General features: G+C 71.5%; 7 protein-coding genes across 7 annotated transcripts in view; 4 read left to right on the top strand and 3 right to left on the bottom strand.

Annotated features, from left to right (window-relative positions):
• Positions 1 to 251: 251 nt before the first annotated feature.
• On the top strand, positions 252 to 3,536 carry AURANDRAFT_66740 (hypothetical protein; the record flags this gene model as incomplete). The annotated part of the gene is made up of 1 exon (XM_009041970.1): positions 252 to 3,536. One exon carries the CDS (start codon positions 252 to 254, stop codon positions 3,534 to 3,536), a length of 3,285 nt encoding a protein of 1,094 aa, XP_009040218.1.
• A 2,782-nt stretch (positions 3,537 to 6,318) lies between these two features.
• AURANDRAFT_66739 (hypothetical protein) lies at positions 6,319 to 7,293 on the top strand (the record flags this gene model as incomplete). The annotated part of the gene is made up of 1 exon (XM_009041971.1): positions 6,319 to 7,293. The coding sequence occupies one exon, from the start codon at positions 6,319 to 6,321 to the stop codon at positions 7,291 to 7,293; it is 975 nt and encodes a 324-aa protein (XP_009040219.1).
• A 2,944-nt stretch (positions 7,294 to 10,237) lies between these two features.
• On the top strand, positions 10,238 to 11,698 carry AURANDRAFT_66738 (expressed protein; the record flags this gene model as incomplete). The annotated part of the gene is made up of 1 exon (XM_009041972.1): positions 10,238 to 11,698. The coding sequence occupies one exon, from the start codon at positions 10,238 to 10,240 to the stop codon at positions 11,696 to 11,698; it is 1,461 nt and encodes a 486-aa protein (XP_009040220.1).
• A 326-nt stretch (positions 11,699 to 12,024) lies between these two features.
• AURANDRAFT_31374 (hypothetical protein) lies at positions 12,025 to 13,354 on the bottom strand (the record flags this gene model as incomplete). Its single annotated transcript, XM_009041965.1, has 2 exons — positions 12,025 to 13,102; positions 13,161 to 13,354. The coding sequence occupies 2 exons, from the start codon at positions 13,352 to 13,354 to the stop codon at positions 12,025 to 12,027; spliced, it is 1,272 nt and encodes a 423-aa protein (XP_009040213.1).
• An 811-nt stretch (positions 13,355 to 14,165) lies between these two features.
• Positions 14,166 to 14,964, bottom strand: AURANDRAFT_31368 (hypothetical protein; the record flags this gene model as incomplete). The annotated part of the gene is made up of 2 exons (XM_009041964.1): positions 14,166 to 14,405; positions 14,446 to 14,964. The coding sequence occupies 2 exons, from the start codon at positions 14,962 to 14,964 to the stop codon at positions 14,166 to 14,168; spliced, it is 759 nt and encodes a 252-aa protein (XP_009040212.1).
• A 4,390-nt stretch (positions 14,965 to 19,354) lies between these two features.
• On the top strand, positions 19,355 to 21,109 carry AURANDRAFT_31432 (hypothetical protein; the record flags this gene model as incomplete). The annotated part of the gene is made up of 2 exons (XM_009041973.1): positions 19,355 to 20,062; positions 20,273 to 21,109. 2 exons carry the CDS (start codon positions 19,355 to 19,357, stop codon positions 21,107 to 21,109), a joined length of 1,545 nt encoding a protein of 514 aa, XP_009040221.1.
• Positions 21,110 to 21,135: 26 nt separating this feature from the next.
• AURANDRAFT_66735 (hypothetical protein) overlaps positions 21,136 to 24,391 on the bottom strand; it is a gene marked incomplete at both ends in the record, with an annotated part of 11,122 nt that continues 7,866 nt past the window's right edge. The window contains 2 exons of the mRNA XM_009041963.1: positions 21,136 to 21,787; positions 22,875 to 24,100. Of these exons, the coding sequence (XP_009040211.1) occupies positions 21,136 to 21,787; positions 22,875 to 24,100 (1,878 nt within the window). The remainder of the gene's footprint in view (positions 21,788 to 22,874; positions 24,101 to 24,391) is intronic.

The following is a 24,391-nucleotide window of genomic DNA, read 5'->3' as shown; positions in this document are numbered from 1 at the left end:
CCCCGCCGCCGATCGGATCCATGCCCGGCCGAGGCCAACCCCCAGGGCGCCCGCCGCCGGGGCCGCCGCCGCGAGGCGCTATCCCGGGCAAGGGCGGCCCGCCGCGCGGACCGCCGCCCGTGGGCGCCATCGGCCGCGGCCCGCCGCCGCGGGGCCCACCGCCCCGCGGCCCGCCCCCGACGGGCGAACCGCCGGCCGCTTCGCCCCCCGCGGAGCCCGAGCCCGAGAAGGAGCAGGCGGCCGACGCGCTCATGCCCTACCTGCCGCCGAACATGCCGCCCGTGCTCGACAGCGGCGCGCTCGGCGCCGAGGAGCCGCGGCCCGAGCCCAAGCCCGGCGTCGTCCGCGCCGGCGCGCTCGCGGGCTTCCTGCTCGTCGGCGGAAAGAAGAAGTGGTGCGTCCTCGACGGCGACGACCCCCTCGACGCCGCGCTGGTCGTCGCCGACGACGCCGAGGCCGTCGACGACGGCGCGCGCTATTCGCTGTCCAAGGTGGAACTCGAGCGCCCGAAGAACAAGGGCAAGCGCGTCGACGTCTTCCGCGTCAAGCACGGCGACGAGGCCTTCGTCGTGCGCGTCGCGCCGCCCGAGGCCAAGGCCAAGGACGACGGCGAGAAAGAGAAAGAAGACGCCGTCCCGCTCCAGGACTGGGTCGCGACGTTGAACGCGCGCCGCGCGGACGCCGTCGCCGCGGCCGAGGCCGCGGCCGCCAAGGCGCCGTCGACGCCGTCGCCGCCGCCGTCGCCGCAAAAGCCCGGGCCCGAGGAGGTGACGCTGAACTTGGACGACGAGCTGGGCGTCGTCGTCCGCGAGGTCGACGGCGGCCGATTGGTCGTGGCGGCCGTCGCGCGCGGCTCGCAGGCCCAGACCCTCGTGCGGCCCGGATGGGAGATCGTCGAGTGCGACGGCGCCGAGGTCCGCGGCCGCGACGACCTCGAGGACGCGCTCCGCGACGCGCTGCCCGCCGGCCGCGCGACGGTCGGCTTCGAGCGCGCGCCCGACCGCGGCGACGCGGACCTCGACTTCTCCTACGACTGCTTCGACCTCGACGACCTCGTCTGCGGCGCCGCCCACGAGCCGCCGCCGCCGCCGCCGCCCGTCGGCGCCGAGCTCTCCGGCGCGTCGGGCCGCGTCGCGGCGACGCTCGCGGGTCTCAAGGGCGCGGCCGCGCCGGACGGCATGATCGGCGGCTACACGCGGAGCGAGCTCACGAAGACGAAGTTGAGGACGCCCAAGGTCTCCGTGCGCAAGCTCGCCCAGTACGTGCGCTGGATCGACGCGAGCGGCGTCTGGCCGAACCCGTTGACCGTCGACCGCGTGCACGGCGAGCTCCGCAACGGCTTGCTGTTGTGCCGCCTCATGCAGCGCCTCGTGCCGGGCACGACCTACAGCCGCCTCCACCACAAGCCGCGGTCCAAGGCCGTCTGCATCGCGAACATCGAGCAGGCGCTGGGGGTCGTCTGGCGGTCGGGCCGCGTGAACAACAGCCTCGTCGCGTCCGCGGCGCAGATCTACGACTGCTGCGAGAAGAAGCCGGACCGGGCCAACGTGCTCCTGCGCGAGATCTTCGACGTCTACGTCTTCCGCGAGCTCAAGAGGAAGGGCGCGCGCGTGCTGGCGTGGTACGACGACGTTTTGGCGCGCGCGAACTTCGGCGCCGCGCTCCCCGAGGCGGCGGCGAAGCGGCCCTTCGCGGGGCTCTGGGACTTCTTCGAGGACGGCGCGGCGCTGGGGACCGTGCTCAAGTACTTCGTCGGGCCCAAGGCGCTCGCGGCGGGGGAAGAGCGAGAAGGCTTGAGCAGCTACGAGGTCATCAAGAAGGATTTGGATGATATCTTCGAGCTCCTGCGGTCTTTGGACGTGCCCGTGCTCTGGACCGCCGACGACTGGGCGACGTTCCCCGACGACGAGTTCGTATTGGCCCAGCTCGACGCGGTCTACGAGCGGTTCCGCGACTGCCAGTGCGCGGTGCCCCAGGATTTGGAAGCCGTGGACCTGGCGCTCCACTCGGAGAGCGCGCGGGCGCGGTCCCTGCTCGGCGACGACCTGGGCCCGTCGCCGCCGACGTCGCCCGCGTCGCCGCGGCCCGCGGCGCCGTGTCGCGACGAGATCGCGCTGCCGCGGGTCCTCGAGGGCAACCACGACGCCCACTTCTTCAGCGACGCCTTCGCCCACGTCGAGCGCGACGGCGCGGACTTCGAGGGCGCGCTCCACGACGACGCGTACACGCGCGCGGACGGCGTGCCGACGACCGTGAAGGAGCTCGCGGCCGCGCGAGAGCACCTCGCGGATTTCGGCGAGCGGGGCCGCCGCGAGCTCAAGCACAAGCGCGCGGCGGCGGACCTGCGGCGGAAGATGCTCGCCATCGCGGACCTGCCGAGCCCCGAGAGAGACGCGCGCGAGGAGGACGTCGACCGCGAGTTCGAGCTCCTGGACGCCGCGGCCGGGGACCTCGAGCGGCGGCTGCGCGACGAGGCCGACGAGCTCGACAAGGCCGAGGCGGGCCTCGTGGCGGGCCCCGTGCGCGTGCGGCCCGACGACTTCGGGAGCCCCGCGAAGCGCCGCGAGCGGCGCCGCGAGCGCCTCGCGAACGAAAAGGCCGTCCGGGCCCAGGAGAGCGGCTGGGTCGCGACGGGCACGAAGTGGGAGACGCACAACCTGCTCATCCGCAAGGCCATGAACCGCGTGCCCGACGGCGACGAGCCCCCCGCAAAGGAGAAGACGGAGGCGCCCAAGGACAGGGAGGACGTCATGTGGGACTTCTTCCGCCACCGGCTCCGCGAGCGGCAGGACGCCTACTTCAAGAAGCGCGACGCCGAGGTCCAGCGGGGCCTCGAGGAGCTCCGGCGCGAGCACGACGCCGCGCCGCCGGCGCCCGTGCTGGAGACGCTCGACGACGACGACCCCCAGCGCCTCGTGCTCCAGGTCCAGCAGTCGATCCGCAACGAGGAGCTGCGCCTCTTCGCCCTCGAGGAGGAGCGCACGCTCGTCGCGCTCGACGTGCGCGCGGGCGCGCCGCTCCGCGACGTCGACCCCTTCCGCGCGGCCGTGAAAGCCGGCGGCCGGCCCGAGTCGCCGACGCGCGTCTTCGACGCGCTGCACCGCGAGCCGCCCAAGGCGCGCCGCGAGACGCCGCCGCTGCCGCCGGCGGAGACCTTCCTCCACGACGCGCGCGTGCTCGCCCTCGTGGAGCGCAACAGCGAGCGGCCCTTCCTCGTCCGCGTCGTCTCCGCGGTTTTGGACGACGGCCAGCTCCGCGAGCTCCGCGCGTACGCGGCGGACGACGAGTCGGGGAAGCCCGCCCTCGCCTGGAGCGACGAGGACAGCGGCGACCTCGTCGGCTTCGCGATCCTCGACGAGGTCGCGTCCGTCGCGCCGGGCCGCGACCCGCGCGTCTTCAAGCTCGCGCTCAAGCCCATGAACCCGCGCGCCGTGAAGAACTCCGGCGGCCTCCGCACGATCTGCTTCCGCTGCGACGACGCCGCCGACGCGCGCAAGTACCACGCGGCCCTGGCCGCGCTCGCGTCCGCCATCTAAGGGGCGCATCTCGCGGCGGGAGTCGCGCGTTCACGACGGGGAGCCCGTGCAGATTCGGCGCGCAGCCCATCCTCGTGCGGGAGAAAATGCACTTAACTTGCGCGCGCGCGCGGCGCGCGAACTGTCATATAAACGAATTCCGTGTGCGAATTTGGTGGCGGCCGTCAAGAGAAAAAGGCGGCGCTGTCCGCGGCGTCGCCGGGGCGCGCCCCGTCGTCCGAGCATTGGACGAGGACGTCATCAATCTCGGGGATCATGTCGGCGCCGTCGCTGTCGTGGTCGGTGTTGGCGCCGTCGCTGCTCTCGATCGTACTCAGGCGCGCCGGCGGTCCCGGGGCCATGCTCGGGCGGCCGTCGCCCGTGACGGAGTCCCGGAGCTCGAAGCGGACGAACTTGCCGACCGCCGATGACGCGTCGGTGCTCGCCGTCAAGCGGTCCATCGCCGCGCGGGTGTAGCCGACGCCGGCACCGGCCGCGCGGCGACCGGTGAAGTCGTTGGCGGGCGCCGCGACCGTCGGCGAGTTCGGGGGGAGCGAGGTTTGCGGGGGGAGCGAGGTCTGCGAGCTCTCGCGCATGACGTCGCGGGTGGCCACGGTGATGGAGGACGGGCGCTCGATGGGGAAGTGGCTCGGGAAGTAGGACAGGTGCGTGAGCTGCGGGTCGAGCTCGGCCTTGGCGAGGGGCGCGGTGGTGGCGTAGAAATCGCCGGGCCGCGCGTCGATCTCGCGCTCGAGGTCCTCGAGGAGCTCCTCGCGGGCCTCGACCTCCGCGGGCGGGGCCGGGCAGAAGCCGTGGATCGCGAGGTCGAGGCCGACGAGCTCGTGGGCCCGGGGCACGCGGACGGTCGAGACGCGCGAGACGAGTTCCAGCGAGAGCCGCGTCGCCACGGCGACGAAGGCGGCGATGGCGACGGCGCCGTAGATCTGGATCCCGAGGAGGGGAGACTTAAAGTCGTTGAGGAGGCCGACGTGCCGGAGGGCCCGCGTGCCGCAGCGCGTGCCGTCGAAGGGCGCGTTCGTCGCCACGAGGCCGAGGAAGACCGTGCTCGCGAAGCCGCTCGCGCCGTGGACGGCGATGGCGCCGATGGCGTCGTCGATCTGGGCGTGGACGACGGCGCGGGCCGCGGCGACGTAGGCGCCGCCGCCGACGACGCCCGCGAGGAAGGACGCGGGGTAGGTCGTGTGCGCGCAGCCGCAGGAGCTCGCGACGAGGCCCGCGATGAGGCCGTTGCACAAATTGTCGATGGAGACGCGCTTCGACCGCGCGACCATCGCGTCGTAGGCGTAGGTCGCCGCGCCGCCGCCCGACGCGGAGAGCACCGTCGATATCGCGATGCCGCCGACGGTCTGCGCGTCCGCGCCCGTGATCGCGAAGGTGCTGCCCGTGTTGAAGGCGAACCAGGAGCAGAAGAGGAGGAAGCTCCCGTAGAGCATGTTCGTCGCGGACCGCAACGTGAAGTAGGGCAGCCCGCGGGCCGCGATCTGCTCGCGGACGCCGAAGAGGCCGCGGTAGTAGCCGTCGGGCGCCATGCGCCCGCCGTGGAGCAGCCACCCCGCGGCGCCGCGCGGCGCCTCGTAGTCGGGGAACCGCCCGATCCGCGGGCCCACGAAGCTCGCGCAGACGATCGCGCTGACGCCGCCGACGAGGTGGACCGCCGAGGACCCCGCGAAGTCGACGAAGCCGGCCTTGTGGAGCCAGCCGTCCGGGTCCCAGCACCAGTGGGCGACGATGGGATAGATGACGGCCGTCGTCGTCACGGAGAGCAGAAGGTAGCCTGGGCAGCACAAGGGTGATTCAACGTCGCTTCAACGTGAGTGTTCCGCGCGCGCGCGTTCCGGGAAAAGCATCCACGCTTCGAGACCGTTCCGAGAGATGATCGCTCGTCCAAAAATCAGCCGAAACGAGTGGAAAATGGCCGAGATCGGAGCCTTTGAAGTTGGGAATTTCGCTCTCTTGTCCTGCCCTGGAGGTAGCTCCGCTCGGACATCCTCTCCGCGACGCAGCCGCTGTCGATCGTGCTCGCCGTCGCCGCGAAGCTAAAGTGGAACATGAAGTCCACGGGGTCCCGGGCGAACCGTACGGGCCAGAGGCTCCCGAAGCACCATTTGAGAGCCGCGCCTTTCCGCCGCTCGCCGAACGCGAGCTGGTAGCCATAGAGGAAAAAGGCGACGGACCCCAGGATGAGGTCGAGGACATTCTTGGCCATGATGGACGCGACGTTGTCGTCGCGCACCATGCTCGCCTCCAGGAGCCCGAAGCCGCCCTGCATGCTCAGCAAGAGGATCGCAGAACGCATAAGCCAGGCGTTGTCGCCGCCCTTCCGCTCGAAGACCGAAGTCCCCTCGCGGCACTGGAGGGTCGCCTCGTCGACCGCGTACTCAACATCCGTCCCGGAAAATCTCAAGGTCACGGGTGGCTCCGCGTGCTCGTCGAAGTAGCTCCGCCGGACGCAGCCCACGGGCGAGCCCTCCTCCAGCACGACGACCTCGGACGTGTTGCAGAGCCGACTCCCGGCGGCGCTCAGCGCGAAGGCGACCGCGACCCAGGCAGCCGCCCGCGGCCGCCCCATCGTCCGCTCAGGGGCTGCCCGTCAGACCGCGACCCAGGCGGCTGCCCGCGGCCGCCCCATCGTCCGCTCAGGGGCTGCCCGTCATGCCCGGCCCAGAAAGGCAAAGTTCAAATTGAAGTCCTCACAGCCTGACACAGGCAGCCCGCTCGGCCTATGGAGCTGGTCAGCGCTCGCAAGAGGCCAGGAGAGCCAACATAGGCAGCCCGCTCGACGATGGAGCTGGTGAGGGCCCGCCGAACGTCGGCGCGCGCCCTCGCTTGCATCGCTTGCATGCTCCTCGCACCCAGCCACGACGGCGCGTCGGCCTACGTCGTCGTGTCGCGCTGCGACGGCGCGCGCTGCGCGGACGCGCCGATCGCCTGGGCGCGGAACCCGAAGACGGGGTCCACGGTGGTCGTCGAGGACGTGCTCGGCATCTTCGCGCCGCGCGCGCGGAAGGCGCCGCTCGTGGACTGCGGCGGCGGGCGCCTCAACATGACGACGCGCCACGAGGTCGGGTGCGTGGCGCCGTGCCCGCCGCGCGCGCCGCTCGCGCTCGCGCCCTTTGCGACGCGCGCGGACGCGAACGAGACCGCCGCGCTCATCGGCGCGGATTTGAGGTTCACGGTCGTCCGCGAGCCGGTGGACCGCTTCGCGAGCGCCTGGGCCTACCTCCAGGCGAGGCACGCGGACGTCTGGGGCCGCGACCGCGTCGACGCGTTCGTCGAGGCGCTCTACGATGGCGCGGGCGCCGCCGGCCTCACGGCGGCGAACCTCGTCGCCCTGCGCGGGAACCACACGATCGCCCTCTGGCCCCAGAGCTACTGGGTCGACGCCGTGCTCGCGAACAAGAGCGGCACCGCGGCCCTGATCTGTTACGACAAGGACGCGCTCGTCGACGACGTCGTCGCGCTCTTCGCGGACGAATTCGGATGCGCGCGGACCGCGGCACCGCCGCGCGAAAACGCCACGGCGGAGCCGCCGCGGGAGAACGAGCGCGCGCGCGACGTCGCGCTCGCGCCCGCGACCGAGCGCCGCATCCGCGCGCTCTACGCGCGCGACGCCTACGTCTGGGAGACGTACTGCGGCGCCAAGGTCGACGGCGACGCGGACGCGGCCGCGGACCTCGTCGACGCGCGGCTCTGCGGCGCGGCGCGGCGGAGAAGGGCCGCCACGTCCGGGCCGCGACGACGTCGGGGCGTGCCGTAAAATCTAGAGGGTACCGAGTGCAGCGCTTCACCTGCGAGCCGCGACGACGACGAGGCGCGCCCGGCGCGCCGTAGGAGTGAAAATTAGAGGGTCCCGAGCGCGCCGGAGCAGCGCTGCATCTCCGCGGTGATGTCGTCGGGCGACACGCCGGCCTTCTTGAGCTTGGCGTCGACCTCGGCCTGGTTCTCGACGCCGAAGAGCACGCGGGACGCCTCCGCGCGCGCCGCGCCGCGCTCCATGATGGCCTGCTCGTTGCGGATGAGCAGCTCGACGACCGGGTCCGCGGCCCGCGGCGGCTCGAGGTCGAGCAGGTCCGCCGTCGGCGCCGGCGGCGGCGCGGGCGCGGGCGCGGGCGCGGGCTGGCGGACGACGGCGGGCTCGCGCGCCGCGAGCTCGACGGCGACGCGCACGGCGCGGTCGTAGCGGTCGCGCCGCGCGCCGCCGGACGCGATGCGCGCGTCGGCGTCGCTCGCGGCGATGAGGGGCGACTCCGTGACCGTCGCCGGCCGCGACGCGGCGCGCTGCTCCATGAGGCGTACCTGGGCCCGCGCGTTGCGGTTCGCCGCGTCCACGTCTTTGAGCGACTTCTCGTAGAGGAAGTCGCGGAGCGCGCGCGACGACGACGGGCAGCAGCTGTCGACGATGAACATCGTTTTGGTGGGCGCGACGGCGTGCGCGGAGCAGCAGCAGCGGCAGAGGCCAAGAAGCGCCCGGAGAAGGCCATCCTTGACGCCATGATGCAGTGCTCGCGCACTAGCACGCCGTGGCCGCCGAAAGAACCAAGCGAACTCAAACACGACCTTACGTGAAGCCGTAGGCGGCCATGCGCGCGCGGGAGACGCCCGCGGCGTTGTCGGGCTTCGCGCCGTCGCCCCTCTTCGCGAGCGCGCGGCCGTCCTTGTGCGTGCGGCCGTCCTTGGGCTTGCGCGTGCGCGCGCGCTTCCTCGGCGCCTCGGCCTCGGCCTCGTCGTCGGCGCCGCGGTCCTTGGCCTTCTTCTTGTCGCGCTTCTGCTTCTTCCGCGCGGCCTCGTACTCGGCGACGCGCGCGGCCTTCTTCTCGGCCTGGTCTTTGCGCCACTTCTTCCGCTTCGACGCCGACACCGCGTACTCGCCGTCGCGGTAGGGCGCGAGGCGCTTGATGGACACGAGCTGCTGGAGCTCCTTGTCCGGCGTCTCGAGGATCTCGTCCACGGACAGGCCGTAGTCAGCCTTCGGGACCGCGGCGTACTTGAACCGCGTGGGCAGGTCGCCGATGAGGTCCTCGTGGTCCATGGCGTCGAGCGCGTCCCGCGCCTTCTGCTTCACGGCCGCGAGCACGGTGGACTCGTCGAGCGCCGCCGCGGCGGAGGACGCCGCCTCGTCCTCGTCGTCCTCCTCCTCTTCCTCCTCGTCCTCCGCGTCGTCGTCGTCGCTCCACGTGGGCTTCTCCAGCGCCTCGGCGTCGCCGTAGTAGTCGTCGCCGAAGGCCGCGGCCATCTGGGCGTCGTAGGCCTCCGGGTCGAAGTCGTCCTCGAGCGTCGCGGCCGTCAGCGCGCCGCCGCCCGACTCGGCCGCGACCTTGGCGATCTGCGCCTCGAGCTCGACCTTCTTCAGGTTCTTCAGCCGCCGGAGCTCGGCCTCCTTGCGCCGCCGCTCGCCGGCCTTGCGCTCCTTGCGCTCCTCGCGCTTCTTCCTGCGCGCGTCGTCCTTGCGGCGCATGGACCCGACGACGTCGCGCGCGTGCGTCGCGATCTCCGACGATCCGGCCTGCTCGAAGCGGAAGTTGTACTTGGCCTCGAAGGCGTCGGTGGCGTCGAGCTGGTCGAGGTCCGCGGCGTCGTCGACGTCGCCCTCGTCGTCGGACGGCGCCTCGGCCCAGCGGCGCTGCCGCACGAAGTCCGCGAGGAACGCGTCGGCGTCGGTCTTCGTCGCCGAGAACGCCGCGAGCTCCGCCCGCAGCTTCGCCTCGTCGGCCTCGGCCGCGGCGTCCGTCGGCGCGACGGTGGCCGCCTCGCGCACGCGGAAGAGGTCGCCGTCGTCGCCGCCGTTCAGCTCCGCGAGGAGGCCCTTGCGGAGGTCGCGTTGCTCCGCGTCGTAGGCCAGCGGCGGCGCTTCCTCCGGCGCCTGGTCCTCGTCGAGGCCGCCGGCGAGGATCTGGGTCCGCGCGACGTCCTTGTAGGTCTGGGCCCTGGGCTGCTTCGCCTTTTGCGGCCGCGGCGCGGGCGCGTCGAAGAACTCGACGCCGCGGTCGTAGATCTTCGGGTCCTTGCGGCGGATGGCGTTGATGGTCTCCAGGATCTTCACGTCCATGCCGCGCGTCAGCTCGACGGCGTCCTCGTCCTCGCTCTCGCTGCTCGACTCGTCGGACTCGCTGCCGTCGGCGCCGAGGGCCTTGCCCCGCGCGTCGAGCCGCTTCTTCTCGCGCTTCGCGAAGGACGCGGCGAAGGACTCGTTGACGCGGAGCTTGTCGTCGTCGTCGGACTCCGAGTCGGAGCCGAGCACGTCGCGCTTCGCGGGCATGCCGCCGTCGCTGTCGTCGTCGGAGCTCGACGAGGAGGAGCTCATTGTCGCCGAGTGCTCCTCGGCAACATAGCTTCAATATAGCATCGACTGCCGCATGAACTCCCTAACAGGCGTCGGCGGCGGCTAGCATCGATAATGGGCCTTCTCGTTTTGTTGCAGCTCGTCGCCGGCGCGACGGCTATGCCCGTGCCGAGCCAGCGCGCGCGGAGCCGCGATCTCGCAAAGGCAGACTGAAGAAGGAGCTGCCCAGATGGCCTGCGGCGCTCCGCAACGGCGATCGACGCATGTCCATCGGCGCACTAGCCGTGGCGGTGTGATTCGAGGTGCGGGGAAGACCTCGCTGAGCTTCAACTTATGATGTTGGCGTTCGCAAGCAGGCCGGTCATCTCGATCGTTCGCAAGCAGGCCGCCAATGGACGCAGAATTCCAAAATCTTGTCCCGATGGCTCCCGGACACACTCGAAATACGCGCGCGCCGCGCCGCACGAGCCGCACGTCGCCCCTGCGCACGCTCACGACCCTCGCCTTCGCCTTCGCCGCCCTCCCCGGCGCGTCGGCCCTCGCCCCGCCGCCGACCCTCGCCCAGGCCGACGCCTTCCACGTCCACTACGGCGCGGGGAAGCTGGGCCTGGGCCTCGTCGTCCCCGCCGTCGCGGCGGCGGGCACGCCCCTCGCCGTCGTCCAGCGGCCGTCGGAGAAGTGGGCGGCGCTCGAGGGCCCGTTCGACCTGCGCGTCAACGGCGACGTCGTCGTCGAGGGCGTCGCCCGCGTCGACGCGCTCGACGCGTCCCCCCCGCCGGCGGTGTCGTTCGTCCTCGACGACGACCCGGCGCACCTCGCGGCCCTCGCGGGCCGCGCGACGTCGTTCTCGTGCTCGCTCGGCGGCGCGATGGCCGACGAGATGGCCGCGGCGCTCGGGTCGCTCCCCGTGCGCGACGACCCGCCCGTGCTCTACTGCGCGGAGAACGACCACGACGCCGTCGCCGCGCTGCGGGAGACGCTCGCGGGCCGCGCGCGCGTCGTCGACTGCGTCGTCGACCGGGTCTGCACCGCGGCCGACGTCTCGGCGAGCGCCGTCGACGTCGCCGCGGAGCCCTGGGGCGGGTCCATCTGCGTCGTCGAGCCGGGCCTCGACAACTCGCCCTTCGACGACCGCGCGACGCTCGCGGCCAGCGCCGAGCACGCGGCGTTCCTCTCGAAACGGAAGGCCTCGCTCGTCAACGGCATGCACACGGTGCTCAGCTTCCTGACGCTCCAGGAGGTCGGGCCCGACGGCGACGCGACGCTCCTCAAGTACAGCGACATGCGCCGGTCGAACCAGCGCCTCGTCGAGGCCTGGCGCACGGTCCGCGTCGCGGAGCTGCTCGAGGAGTTCGGGGCCGACCGAGTGAACGCGTGGGGGCCGGGGCCGGGCCTGCCGGTGCAGGCCTGGTGCGCGCTCCTCGACTTCGCCGACGAGGTGCTCGTGGAGCGCTTCTCCAAGGTCGACGACCGCGTGAAGCGCGTGCTCGGCGGCGGCGTCGAGGACCGCTTCGAGACGCGGCTCATGCCCGCGGGCGACTGGGTGCTCAAGCACGGCGCCGCGCACCGCGAGTTCTTCCTCTTCGCCGCGAAGCGCGACCGCGAGCGCGCGCGCGCGCGGCGCCGCGCGCGGCCCGCCTTCGTCTTCGCGGAGTCGGACCGCATCGAGCCGCCGCGCGTGTCGCCGCGCATGGCGCTCCGCCGCGCGCGGCTCGCGTGCGTCGAGCTCCTCATCGAGGCGCGGCCCTTCTGCTCCAAGGAGCAGATGATTTTGCATCCCCCGAAGAAGGCGTCGAAGCGCCGCCGCGCCGCGTCCGCGATGCAGCGCTGGTGGGCCGACAAGACGAACGGCGACGAGCCCGCGCCCGCCTACAGCCGCTAGGCCGCCCCGCCTCGCCCCCGGTTTCTACCGGCGGCGACGCGGGCCGGCAAGGCGACAGACGACCCGGCCCCGCGTCGCCCCCGGTTTCGACCGGCGGCGACGCCGGCTCGGCGACGACCCGGCCCCGCCTCGCCCCCGGTTCGCCGGCAGCGACGCGGCGGCCGACCAGTTCCCCGGAGTTCCCATCCCCGGCCCCGCCCCCGCTTCGCCGCCCCGCTACGGGCCGGCGAACGCGGCGGCACCCGCAGACACGCTCTCTAAAACTTGCAGAACGGCCGCGAGCGTCGATGGTGGTTAAAGGTGGCGCGCCGCGCGTCGCGGCGCGCCTACTTGGCGTCGGCGGTGTCCGTCGTCCGCGCCGTGGCCATGTCCTCCTCGCCGTCCTTGCCCTCGGCGCCGGCCTTGGCGCCGGCGTCCGCGCCGCCGTCCTCCATGACGAGCTGGAGCTGGACCATCTCCTCGAACATCATGGACTGGATCTCCTCCTTGGGCAGCGCGTCCTTGCCCTCGTCGGAGCTCGCCGTCGCGGCGCGCTCGAACTCGAAGTCGAAGGTGTCGTCGCAGAGCGGCTCCGGCATCTGGCCGTGGAGCTCGCTGAGGTAGGGGTGCTCGAGGGCCGCGTCCACCGTCGCGCGCGCCGCCGGGTCGAAGACGAGCATCTTCGCGAGCAGGTCGAGCGCCGTCGGCGACGTGTCGCGCGGGAAGTAGGACGCGAAGGGGTAGGGCTCGCACTCCGCGCCCGCGAAGATGGCCTTGCGCGCGGCCTCGTGCTGGATCTTCTCCAGCGCGCCGTCGCCGGGCTTGCCGAGCACGGAGACGATGGTCTCGAGCTGGTGCTGCGGCGTGTCGCCGCGGAAGAAGGGCTTGCGCCGGAGCATCTCCGCGAAGATGCAGCCCACGGACCAGACGTCGATGGCTTCGTCGTAGTCCTTCGTCTCGCAGAGCAGCTCCGGCGCGCGGTACCAGCGCGTGACGACGTACTCCGTGAGCTTGCCCGCGTCGTCGTCGAAGCCCCGCGCGAGCCCGAAGTCGCAGATGGCCAGGTCGCAGTTGCTGTTGACGAGCAAATTCGACGGCTTGAGGTCCCGGTGCAGCACGGACGCGCTGTGGATGTACTTGAGCCCCCGCAGGATCTGGTAGAGGAAGTACTGGTGGTGCTGGTTCGTCAGCGTCTGGCGGCTCGTGATGATGCGGTCGAGGTCCGACCTGGGGGCGCGCGGCGGGGGTTTCCGGGCTTCCGGGCGTCTTCCGAGGACGCGGCGCGCGCGCTCCATGAGGTTCGTGACGATGTAGACGTCGGAGAAGTCGATGGTGTTCGGCGGCACCGTGATGATGTCCTTGACCTGCACGATGTTCTCGTGGGACCCGAAGTGCCGCAGCAGCTTGATCTCCCGGAGGATCCGCCTGCGCGCGGCGCGCGTCGGCGGCGCGCGCGCGCGCGCGCGGGGACGCGGAAGCGCACTTGGCGTCGACGAGGTCGCTGAAGACGTTGGCGATCTTCTTGATGGCCACGCGGCGCCCCGTCGCCGTGTCGTCGGCGGAGCAGACGACGCCGTAGGAGCCGCCGCCGATGGGTCGCAGGTTCGTGTAGCGCACGTCGATGTAAAACTGGTCGCGGCCCAGCGGCACGGAGTGGTATTTTCGCCGGAACGACATGGCACCCGCCGGCCGCTCACGCTACCGGGGACGCGCCCACCACGCGCAAGGCGCTCCAGACGCGAGCTGTGGGCCGGACGCGAGCTACAATAGCTTGGCTGTGGCAGCAAAAGCGCTTTGTTTGGCGAGGACGGTTGGGGCAAATACAGCTTGGCAGCCCAATAAGCCCAATAATGATGGGCAGCACAAGAAGGCAGCTCTTGTGATCGTCATCATGGCGGCTCTGGACGCGGCGGACGACGAGATCTCGGCGGCGGCGCTCGCGCAGCTGCAGGCCTGGCTCCAGCAGCGCCCAACGTGGAAGCACAAGCCGCGCCTGGCGCGCCGCGCGCGGCGCAGCGCGTCGACGCCGCCGGCGCAGCAGCGCCGCGTCTTCTTCGACGCCGCGGCCGGCGACGACGACGAGCGCTGGGGCGCCGCGTCCGACGGCGACGACGACGGCCTGGCCGTCGAGGACGAGGCGAAGCGCTACGCCGCGAGCCTCATGCTCCCGGCGCAGCTCGACATGTTCATCGAGAAGAACAAGCTCTCGGCCCTGCGGCGGAAGCGCCGGCTGTCGAACCGGAGCTACCGCGAGGAGATGGCGCCGCTCGGCGTTCTCGGCGCGATCCGCCCGACCCCGTCGTGCGCCGCAGGTCAAACTGGGCCGCGCGTTCGACATGCGCTACGGCCTCACGGTGAGCGGCATCGAGGACCGGCTCCGGGCCCACGGGCGTCTGCTGGGCCCGGTGTCCCCGCGCGCCATCGCACGATCCGCGCGCGACCGGGGACGGACGGTAGCGTAATTCTTAGCCGGACTCGCGCGTCCGCCCTAGATGGCGATCGCGTCGTAGAGCGGGCAGTCGCCCTTCTCGGCGAGGTTGTCCATGTAGGCGCGGACCTTGGGCGGGAAGACCAGGCCCTTGACGATGGTGAGGCTGCGCAGGCGGCTCCAGAGGTCGATGTCGTCGAGGCTCAGGCCGCCCTCGGTGCAGCAGTCCTCGCAGCAGATGAGCGGCTCGAGGTCCTTGAGCTTCTCGTTGACCTCGGCGATCAAGGCCGCGTCGTTGGACTGGTCGTTGTACAGGGCCCAGCGCTCGTCCATGGTGAACTTGTCGCTCTTCCAGTCCGGCTTCTCGTGAGGGCGGCAGCTGGTGGTTCTTGACGAACGCGTCCTTCGACGACCGCGTCACGAACTCGGGCAGGTAGGTCTTGACGTAGCGCGGCCGCTGGAGCAGGCGCAGGGGCTGCTGCACGGACTTCTGCCAGGCCTTGAGGTCCGTGCGGTCCGACATCTCCCTGAACATGCCCGGCGGGCCGTACTTGTCGTCCGCGTCGACGTTGCGGACGATGTCGAGCGACTCGGCGTAGGGCGCGCTCGAGCCGTCGTCCCAGATCGGCGCGATCTTCTTGCCCACGAGGGACGTGGGCAGCGGGACGTCGTCGTTGGCCATGAAGCGCACGTCGTGGCGCACGCCCTTGAGGCCCAGCGCGAGGCGCGCGCGCACGCAGAAGGGGCAGTGGTCGTAGACGTAGAGCACGGGCGTCGGCGTCAGGCTGATCGTCGTCGCCGCGAGGCCGTCGACCGACGCGGCCGCGAAGGCTAAGGCGGTGATGAGAGCGGCGGCCATCGTCGTCACCTCGATCCAGCGCCTCAAGTCCGAGAGATTGATGGCAAATTGAGGCTCAAGTTGAGGCTCAAGCCGACATGGACGCGTCGCCGCCTCCCTTACCCGAGCGAGTCGCGCGCCGCGGACAGGACGCGCAGCCGCGTCTCCGCGAGCCGCGCCGCCGCGGCGTCGACGGCGTCGTCCGTGAGGAGCGCGTCGAAGGTCACGGCCGCAAAGGCGACGTGTCCCACGAAGCAGCAGTCCCGGCGCGCGGGGCTCCGGCCGATCGTCGGCCGGTGGTCCGCGCAGGGGAGGAACGCGCCGTCGAGGTGAAACGGCGGGAGCCGCCGGCCGTCGACGGCGAGCGTGAGCGTCTCCATGACCGGGTTGTGGACGAGCAAGACGTGGCGCCAGACCTCGAGGCACATCTCCCGGTCGTCGGCGCCGTCGTCGTCGACCGCGAACTCGGAGAACGCGTTGCCGGAGCGCTCCGTCGCGAAGACGACGCCGACGCCCGTCGTCCGGCCGCAGCGGATCTCCCAGCCCCGGCCGTTTGCTAAATGCGAGAAGACGACGTTCCGCTCCGCGTCGTCGTCCAGGGCCACGGCGCGGAAGCAGACCTCGAGCACCCAGCCCTGGCCCGGCCGCGGGTTCAGGTCGCCGTGGCGCAGCCGCGCGGCCCCCACGAAGCCCGTCGCGACGCAGCGCGTCGTCGCCGCGTCGACGAGCCACTCCGCGCCCTCCAGGAGCTCCCACGCGTCCGCGGGCGCCGACGCGACGCCGAGCAGCTCCGCCTCGTCGCCGCGCAGCCCCTCGCGCTCCAGGAACGCGCCCTCGTCGTCGCAGGTCGCCAGGACCCGCCGCCGCAGCTTCCAGAGCTCGTCCGCCGACGTGGCCTCGTACGCGCGGAGCACGCGGTCCGCGATCGTAGAATCTTCAAAGGGCGGCGGGAAGCGCGCGACGAACGCGTCCGCGACGCGCCGGCCCGCGGCGGCGTCGCCGCGGTCCGCGAGCTCCTCGAGCGCGCGCGCCGTCTCCGCCGCCGCCGCGCGCTTGAGCGCCGCGCGCTCCGCGTCGGACGACGCCGCGCGCGCGAGCCGGCGCCAGCACGCGACGCGCCGCTCCGGCGGGCACCGCGGCGACGCGCGCTGCACGTCGGCGAGCGCCTTCGCGACGGCCACGTACGTCGTCTCGCGCACGTCCGCGAGCAGGTCCTCGGCGCACGCGAAGGCGCGCTCCGCGTCGTCGTAGAGCTCCTCGCCGACGAGCTTCTTCGCGACGTCGACGCACTCGTTGAGCCGCTCCAGCTTCCAGGCCGTGAGCCGCTTGTGGAGGCCGACGCAGGGATAGACGTCCTTCTTCAGCTCCTCGCGGGAGAAGGGGCAGTAGGTGAAGCGCAGCGCGCCCTGGTCGTCGAGCGCCGTCGTGCGGTCGACGACGTGGCCGGAGGACAGGACCACGGGGTCCACGAGGCGGCAGAGCATGACGTCGTCCATGAACTCCTCCGGCGGGTCCGCCTCGAGCGCCTCGAGGAGTTCCTCCACCTACCAAGCATGACGGTGACGATGTTTCATCGTTTTCCCGGTCAAAATCTCTCGAAAATCGTCACGGCCGCAGGACGCCGTCCTCCACGAAGTAGGCGTCGCCCAGGTGGGCGACGCGGATCGACGAGGACCGACCGATGAGGTCGGCGCCGAGCTTCACGTCCCGGCGCTCGGCGAACTCCTCGCGCGCGACGGCGCGCACGGCCGCGGCGCCATAGAGCGTCTCGACCTGGGCCAGGGGCGCGCCCATGCGCAGCAACGACGCGATGTCGTCGCGGACGACGGCCGCGTGGGCTGCCATATTGGTTGGGCTGCCCCGACCAACCGCAGATGGGGTAAACTTGGCCAGTTGAAGCGCAAATTAAAAAAGGAGTTAGGCCGTCGAGGCTTCGATCTTCATTTGGAGGTGGGCCCCCGACGTCGTCGCGGGGAACTTCGCCGGGCGGTCCGCGGTGACGCAGGTCGGGAGCGGCGCGAGGGGCGTCTCCGGCTGGGGCCCCGTGAAGAGGACGAGCGAGAGCCGCGCGTAGGGGCAGCCCGGCGGCGGGTTCGCGACGCGGTGGACGCACGACTTGAAGACGCCGTTGGTCCAGACCTCGATCTGGTCCCCCGCGTTCACGGTCAGCGCCCGGCACTCGGGCTTGCAGTCGACGAAGACCGTGCCCGGCCGCGTGCCCTCGCGCCCCGCCGGCGCGGGCAGGTCCGACTCGACCTCGACCTGCAGACCGCCCGGCGGCGGCACGACTTGGGCGCCCGCCTTGACGTCGGAGCACTGGGGGAACCCGAGGGCGTTGTGGTCCTGCCAGAGGAGCGTGAAGGCCTGCCAGTCCGTGTGCTCGCCGTAGCGGAGCTGGTCCTTCTTCGGCGCGAGGCCTTTTTGCGAGGGGTAGTACGCGCACCTTAGCCGGTTGAGCCAGGAGTTGCCCCCAAAGGCCTCGGCGAAGTGGGACCGCGCCAGCCCGAGCGCCAGCGCCGTGAGCTCCATGAAGACGCAGTTGAGGCGGAGCATCGCGCGGAAGTACGCGTCGATGGCCTCGTTCAATCCGTCGACGAGGTGGCCGAGGGACGGGTCCCGGCCGTCGCAGAGGGCGATGTACTCCATGGCGTAGTCCGCGGGCCTCGCGACGGAGCTGCGGCCGTCGGCCGACACGCCCGCGCCCGCGACGGCGACGACGCCCTGCCGCTTGTAGCCGCGGCCGCGGTCGTCGAGCACTCCGTCCGCGACCGCGTCGCGCTCGTCCTCCGTCGTCGTCTCGAAGAACTGGCGCGCGAGGCCGTGGGCGTCCTCGATGACGGCGTCGGCGACGCCGTGGCCGACGACCTGCGAGAAGCCGTAGGTCGCGTAGGCGTCGCGCCAGGCCGCGACGACGGCCGCCGCGGCCGGCGGCGGGGTCGCGTCGTCGTCGCCGGGGTTCAGCGACGCGCGCCAGGCGACGTAGGGCGCGATGTCCAGCGTCGGGATCGAGAGCTCCGTGTTGGCGGCCATTGTCTCGGTCGGGCGGCGACAGACGACGGCGCGGTGCGGTCCTTGCCACAGCCAATTGCCACAGCCCGATTCTTCTTCGCCAAAAACAGTGCTTGAGGTACAAGTTGCCCTCCTTCGAGCTGATGGACGCATCCGTGGACGCGCAAGTGTTTGTCTTAGACGGGGGAGAAGGAGTTCAAGGGACGGCGAAAAGTGTCACGCTAGCGCGAGAAAAGTCTCGAGCCATGCGCACCTCTCGCCTCGCCGCGCTCTGCTGCGGCATCCCATGCGCAGCGCTCGTCGTCCCGGACCGGCCGGCCGCGCGCGTCGACGCGCGAGACTACGCGGCCATCGCGGCGGCGCTCGACGCCGGCGAGCCCTTCATCGCCGCCGAAGCCCTGAGCGCTCGCGACTGCGAGGCCTGGACTGATGCGCTCATGATGCAACTCGGCGACGCGCCCGTGTCGAGGCAGCGCCGCGGCGAGGCAGTGGAGATGCCGCTGGGCGCCTTTTTCGAGGACGCGCTTACATCAAGCCACGCTCATCCCTCCTTCCTCTTCGACGAGTTCCTGCTCGACGGCGACGACGACCTCCGCGGCGCCGCCGTCGGCCCGCAACGCGCCATCTTCGGAGGAGAACGAAGTTGGTTCGACCACTTCCCGGAAAGCCGGCGGCCGCGGGACGGCTGCGTCGTCGGCGCCGGCGCCGGCGCGCGGTCGCCCCTGCACCGCGACCCCTACGACTGGACGGGCACGTCGCTCTGCGTCGAGGGATCCAAGGTCTGGCGGTTCGCGCTCGACGTAGCCGACGCGGACCTCGGCGCCTACGAGCTCGCGAGCGAGGCCTTCGGCGGCGACAGCGCGGGCACGCAGAGCGACGCGGACCTCTACGCGCGGCGCGTCGGCGACGGCTGGCCCGAGCCCTACGCGTACGACGACGATCCCGCGCTCGCGGCGACCTGGTCCGCGGCGGCGCGCTTCGCGCCCGACGTCGCGCTGCCGAAGACCGCGCGCTTCGTGACGGCGTTGCAGCGCGCGGGCGACGTCGTCGTCGTACCGCCGCGCGCCTGGCACCAGACCTACGCGCTCGAGCCGAGCCTCGCCGTCGCGTCGCAGTTCTGCGGCCGCCGCGACGGCCCGAGCGTCGTGGCGCACGTCCTCCGGCACGCGCAGGGGGGCGCTTGCCGCGGCGAGACCGACCGGCTGGCCGCCATGGCGGCGACGGACGCGCCCGCGGACGTCGTCTCCGCGCTCTTCGACGCTGTAAGTTGACGTGCAACTTGCCTCCGTGTTGCACAAGAAACTCGAGAGACAGTTCGAGGCAGCCGCCGCCGCCGCCGCACGCGAGAACAGCGCCTCCGCGCCGTCGAGTGCGAACGCAGCCGCGCGCGGCCACGAAAACCATGGGCAAACCGAAGACGTACGCGCCCGCGAACTACGGCAGCGTCAGCGAGGCGCTGCTGGGCCTGTACACGGGCAAGGTGAAAGATGTCGAGCGCGACATGCTCTTCGACCGCTTCACGACGTCGCTCCTGAGCGACGCGGAGCTGCTGGCGAAGCCCATGGTGCTGCTCCTGGGCCAGTACAGCAGCGGCAAGACGTCGTTCATCCGCTATCTGGCCGGCAGGGACTTCCCCGCGATGCACATCGGCCCGGAGCCGACGACGGACGGCTTCGCCGCGCTCATGGACGGCGCGTCCGGCACGGCGATCCCCGGCAACGCGGCGACGTCGAGCAAGTCGCGGCCCTTCCGCGCGCTGTCGAAATTCGGCTCCGCGTTCCTCAACAAGTTCTGCATCTCCGAGCTGCGGTGCGAGCTCACGGACCAGCTCACGTTGATCGACACGCCGGGCATCCTGGCGGGCTCGAAGCAGACCATGGGCCGCCAGTACGACTTCTCCGCCATCGTCAAGTGGTTCGCGGAGCGGTCCGACATGATCCTGCTGCTCTTCGACGCGCACAAGATCGACGTGTCCGACGAGCTCAAGGAGATCATCGAGACGCTCCACGCCCACGACGAGAAGATGCGCCTCGTGCTCAACAAGGCCGACTGTCTAAGTACGGAGGAGATCATGCACGTCTACGGCGGCACGATGTGGTTCCTCGGCAAGGTCTTCAACTGTGCCGAATTCAACCACTGGTTTGGGCGGTCCTGACCAAACTTGAGAATTCTCTAGCTCGGTCACATCGAAGTCGATTCGGCTGATTTTTGGACGAATCGATGGCTCTCGTCGAGTTCTCGAAGCACGGCGGAAGAGTCTGGCACAATCCGTTCAATTACGCTCACATTGAAGTCGGGTTGAAGATTTGAATCGGCACAGGTCTTTACGACGCCCGAGGTCAAGCGGAGCTACATGTCGTCGTTCTGGGACAAGCCGCTGAAGAACCCGGAGCTCGAGCGCTTCATGACCGAGGAGCGGCAGCGGCTGCTGGACGACCTCTACGCGCTGCCCGCGGGCGCGCAGACGCGGAAGATCAACGAGTTCGTGAAGCGCGTCCGCGCGGGCCGCGCGCACTGCCTCCTCTTCAACCATTTGCGCGACTCCATGCCCAAGCTCATGGGCAAGGCCAAGGCCAAGGACCGCCTGATCGAACATCTACCCGACGAGTTCGCCAAGGTCGCGCAGAACTCGGGCGTGCCGCTCCAGGACTTTCCCGACGTCCGGTCGTACCAGAAATTGCTCGCGTCCTACGACCTCTCGGCGCTGCCGAAGGCCTCCAAGGCCGTGCTCCAGGCCTACGAGGACGTCATCGACAAGGACCTGCCGGGCATCATGGGCCACTTCACGGGCCGGAACCAGGAGCCCAAGGACGGCGCGGCCGCGGACTACGTCGCCGAGGATCTCAAGGGCTGGCTCCACAAGCAGTCCACGAAGGGCGCGTGGCAGAAGCGCTACTTCATCCTCAAGGACGGCGAGCTCTTCTACTTCCGCAAGCCCGAGGAGACGAAGCCCTCGGGCGCGCTGGACCTCTCGGGCTGCTCCGTGGCGGCCTACCCGGAGGCGGACCGCGACTTCGTCATCCGCCTCGAGACGTCCGAGCGGCCCTACCACCTCGCCGCGGCCGACGGCGACGAGATGAGCGCCTGGCTCCTCGCGCTCCGCGGCCACTGCGCGCTCCACGGCGGCGGCGGCGGCGAGAAGGCGACCTTCAAGTGAGGTTGCTACTCTTAAGCGTGCGAAACCTACGCGTCTTTGCCCCGCGCGGCCGTCGGCGTGACCTTGGCGGGCGTCGACGCCGGCGCCGGCGCCGAGAGGCTCGCGACGTAGTCCCGGTCGCGCTGCGCGAGGAGGCCCGACGCGTGCGCGCGGGCCTTCGCGGCGGCCTTCGCGGCGGCCTTGGCCTTGGCGCCCCGCAGGACGACGACGGCCGCAACGATGACGCCCGCGACGACGCTCGACGTCCGGCTCGTGTCCGCGTAGCGCTCCATGGCGATCACCGCGGCGCACGCGCCGACGAGCATCGTGACGAGCTTGACGACCTTCTTGAGCACGGTGAGGACGCCCATGGCGATGCCGCCGAGCACGGCGGCGCCGGCCATGGCCGCGAGGATGCGGCAGACGTCCCCGAGGACGTCGAAGCAAACGGCGAGGGACCGCGCGCCCCAGGGCAGCTCGACCCAGGACCCGAGCGCGCCGGCGAAGCGCCGGCCGTCGTGCGTCGTCACGAGCGTAAAGAGCCCGAGGTCGTCGGCGGCCCAAGGTTGCCACGGCGCGCCCGTCGGCAGCAGCGAGTAGATGCCCGTCGTCGGCTTGCGCCGCGCGCAGGCGGTGGCAGGCGTCGCGTAGTAAGAGTTGTGTTCGACGAGCTCGTGGTCGACGCAGTAGGCATGGAAGCTTTCTTCCGGAAGCTTGTGTTTGTGCAAGTACGCGGCTCCGGCGAACAGCGCCGCGCCGAGCAGCAGCGTCTTCGGCGTCGCACCCATCGTACGCAGCGCGACGTCTCGACGTTTCTGGCGCTCGACGCGTCGATGCTCTCCGAGTTAGCGCGGTCTGTGTTGCACGGGAGCTGCAGACCTCAACACTTGACTTGCGGGTCGTCTTCGGCCGCCAGCTTCTTCGCGAGCTCCGCGTGCACCCTCGTCGACATGCCTTGGATCGGTGGTAAGATGCGGAAGCCCTGCATCGTGTGCAAGCGCCAGAAGGATCAAGTGCTGGCAGAGTTCTGCGAATGGGCATGCGACAAGTGCCAGAAGGGTAAAGGCCCGAAGAAGGGCGACCACGCACCCCAGATCCACAACGTGTGCTTGTTCCGTGAGGACCTCGACTGGAAAGCGAAGGGGGTGGCATTCGCTGGTAAGTGGAACGAACCCGTTGCGTGGCACTGCCCGGCGTGCCGCGCCCAAGATCTTGAGCAGCCCGCGGCCTCCGAGTCGCCCGCGGAGCCTGCGCCCGTGGAGCCCGCGGTGCCCGCCGCTCCCGAGCCCCCGCAGCCCGAGGCCGAAGACGACGCGTCCGCGGCGCCCGCGCCGCCGGCGCCCGCGGCGCCCGCGCCCGCGGCGCCCGCGCCCGCGGCGCCCGCGCCCGCGCCCGCGCCGCGCGCGGATTCCAAGAACGTGCCGCCCGCGGATGAAGCTGTGTCGGATAGCACTGAAGACCTTGCCCCCCCGCCGAAGCGCGCGCGCGCGAGCCCGCTCAAGGAGTGCCTCGAGGCGCTCCGCGACAAACTCGGGAAAGTGGCCGGGCAGACCTTCGAAGTCGACGACGCGTTGGCTTGGTGCCGCGACAACGGCGCCGAGGAGATCTCGCACATCGTCGATGCCGGCGCCGAGGGCGTCGAAGCCTTCGTCGCCCACCTCAGCCTCAAGAGCCTCAAGTTCCTCCCGGCCCTGCGCCTCAAGCAGATCCTCGAGCAGGACTTCGCCGCGTAGGGCCGGGCTCACATGAGGGGCTGCCGCGCCTCTAAAACAAAACTCCCACTTACCTCCCCCGGGGGATGTTCAGGTGCGCCTTGCACGTCGGGCAGGTGGGCGCGCCCGGCGCGTGGGCGATCCAGCTCTGGATGCAGCCCTTGCAGAACGCGTGGGCGCACGCGGTCTCGTAGACGACCTTGCCCGCGAGCTCGTCGAGGCAGATGGCGCAGAGCGCGTCGCTGCGCGGGTCCGCCGCGCGGCCGCCGGGGAGGTCGTCGACCCGCAACCCGATCTCCGGGTTGTTGTTCGCGTTCGCGCGGATCATGCGCTCCAAAAACGCGTCGCGCGTGTCGACGGCGATCTTGTGCGCCGCCTCGAGGTATTGGCGCCCCTCGGAGTTCCGGTCCGCGCGGATGCGCGCCAGGCCCAGATTCGCGTAGGAGAGGCCGAGCTGCCGCCGCGCCTCGCGGCTCGGGCCCGCCTCGACGATGATCCGCGTCCGCTGGTCCACGGACCGCTCGAGGAGGTCGACGGCGCGCGCCAGCGACGCGTCGTCCGTCGACGTCTGGAGGATGGTCGTCGCGAAGTTGACCCAGGCGCTCGCCTGGGCCGCGAGGAGCCGGTGCGAATCCGCCCCTCCCGCGACGGCGGCCGCGGCGCGCGCGACGCAGGCCTCGAACTTGGGCAGCGACGCTACGGCGCCCTGGAGCCGCCGCGCTATCGTCGCCTCGCCGACGAGCGCGTCGACCTCGAGGCCGGGGCCCGGCGCCGCGCGGACGCACGCCGCGTAGGCCTCGCGCGCTTTCTCGAACTCCTGCGTGAGCTGGTGCGCGCGTCCAGCGGCGAGCCAGGCCTTGCCCGCCAGCCCGGCGCGGGCGTTCGGCGCGGCCTTGCCCGCGAGCGCCGCGGCCTCGCGGCAGAGCGCGGCGCTCGCGCGCGGGTCCGCCTCCTGCGCGTCGAGGGCCCTCGCGTAGGCGAGCTCCGCGGCGACCTCGTGGCAGCCAAACCGGTGGCGCGCGGCGTCGCGCGCCTGGCACGCGCGGCTCGCGTAGCACGCGACCTTGCAGCGGCCGCAGCGGAGGCGCCCGGGCGCGCCGCAGCCGCAGGCGCACGGCGGCCGGAGGCTCGCGGCCGCCGCCGCCGCGCCGCGGTCGTCGGCGACGCCGCAGACGACCGTCGCCGCGGCCGTCGGGATGCCGCCCTCGGGGACCTCCTCGGCGACCGCCGCGGCCGTCGTTATGCCGCCCTCGGGGACCTCCTCGGCGACGACGGGCTCCGGCGCGGCGGCGACCGCATCCTTTTGGTTTCGGCTGCGCCAGAGCCACCAGGCCGCGGCGGCGGCAGCGGCCGCCGCGGCGACGCCCGCGCGAGCGCGCGGATGCATGCGCAGACTGCTCAGTTCACGCCGACGCCACAGCCCATGTTCGCACTAGGTGGCGGAAGTCGCTACAAAGAGCTCCCATCATGCTCTGTGCAAAAGTGCAAGGCCTGTCGCGACATGTCGCTTGAAGAGATATTGAAGGGCACTATTTTACCACGCCTCCCGCTTCTTGGGCCGCCGGCGCTTGCGCACGTGCATGCCGCGGAC

This window comes from Aureococcus anophagefferens (genome assembly GCF_000186865.1).
Source record: "Aureococcus anophagefferens unplaced genomic scaffold AURANscaffold_25, whole genome shotgun sequence".
Lineage (NCBI taxonomy): Eukaryota > Pelagophyceae > Pelagomonadales > Pelagomonadaceae > Aureococcus > Aureococcus anophagefferens.
Note: the sequence above shows the minus strand (reverse complement) of the source record. Positions and strands in the feature narration are given on the sequence as shown.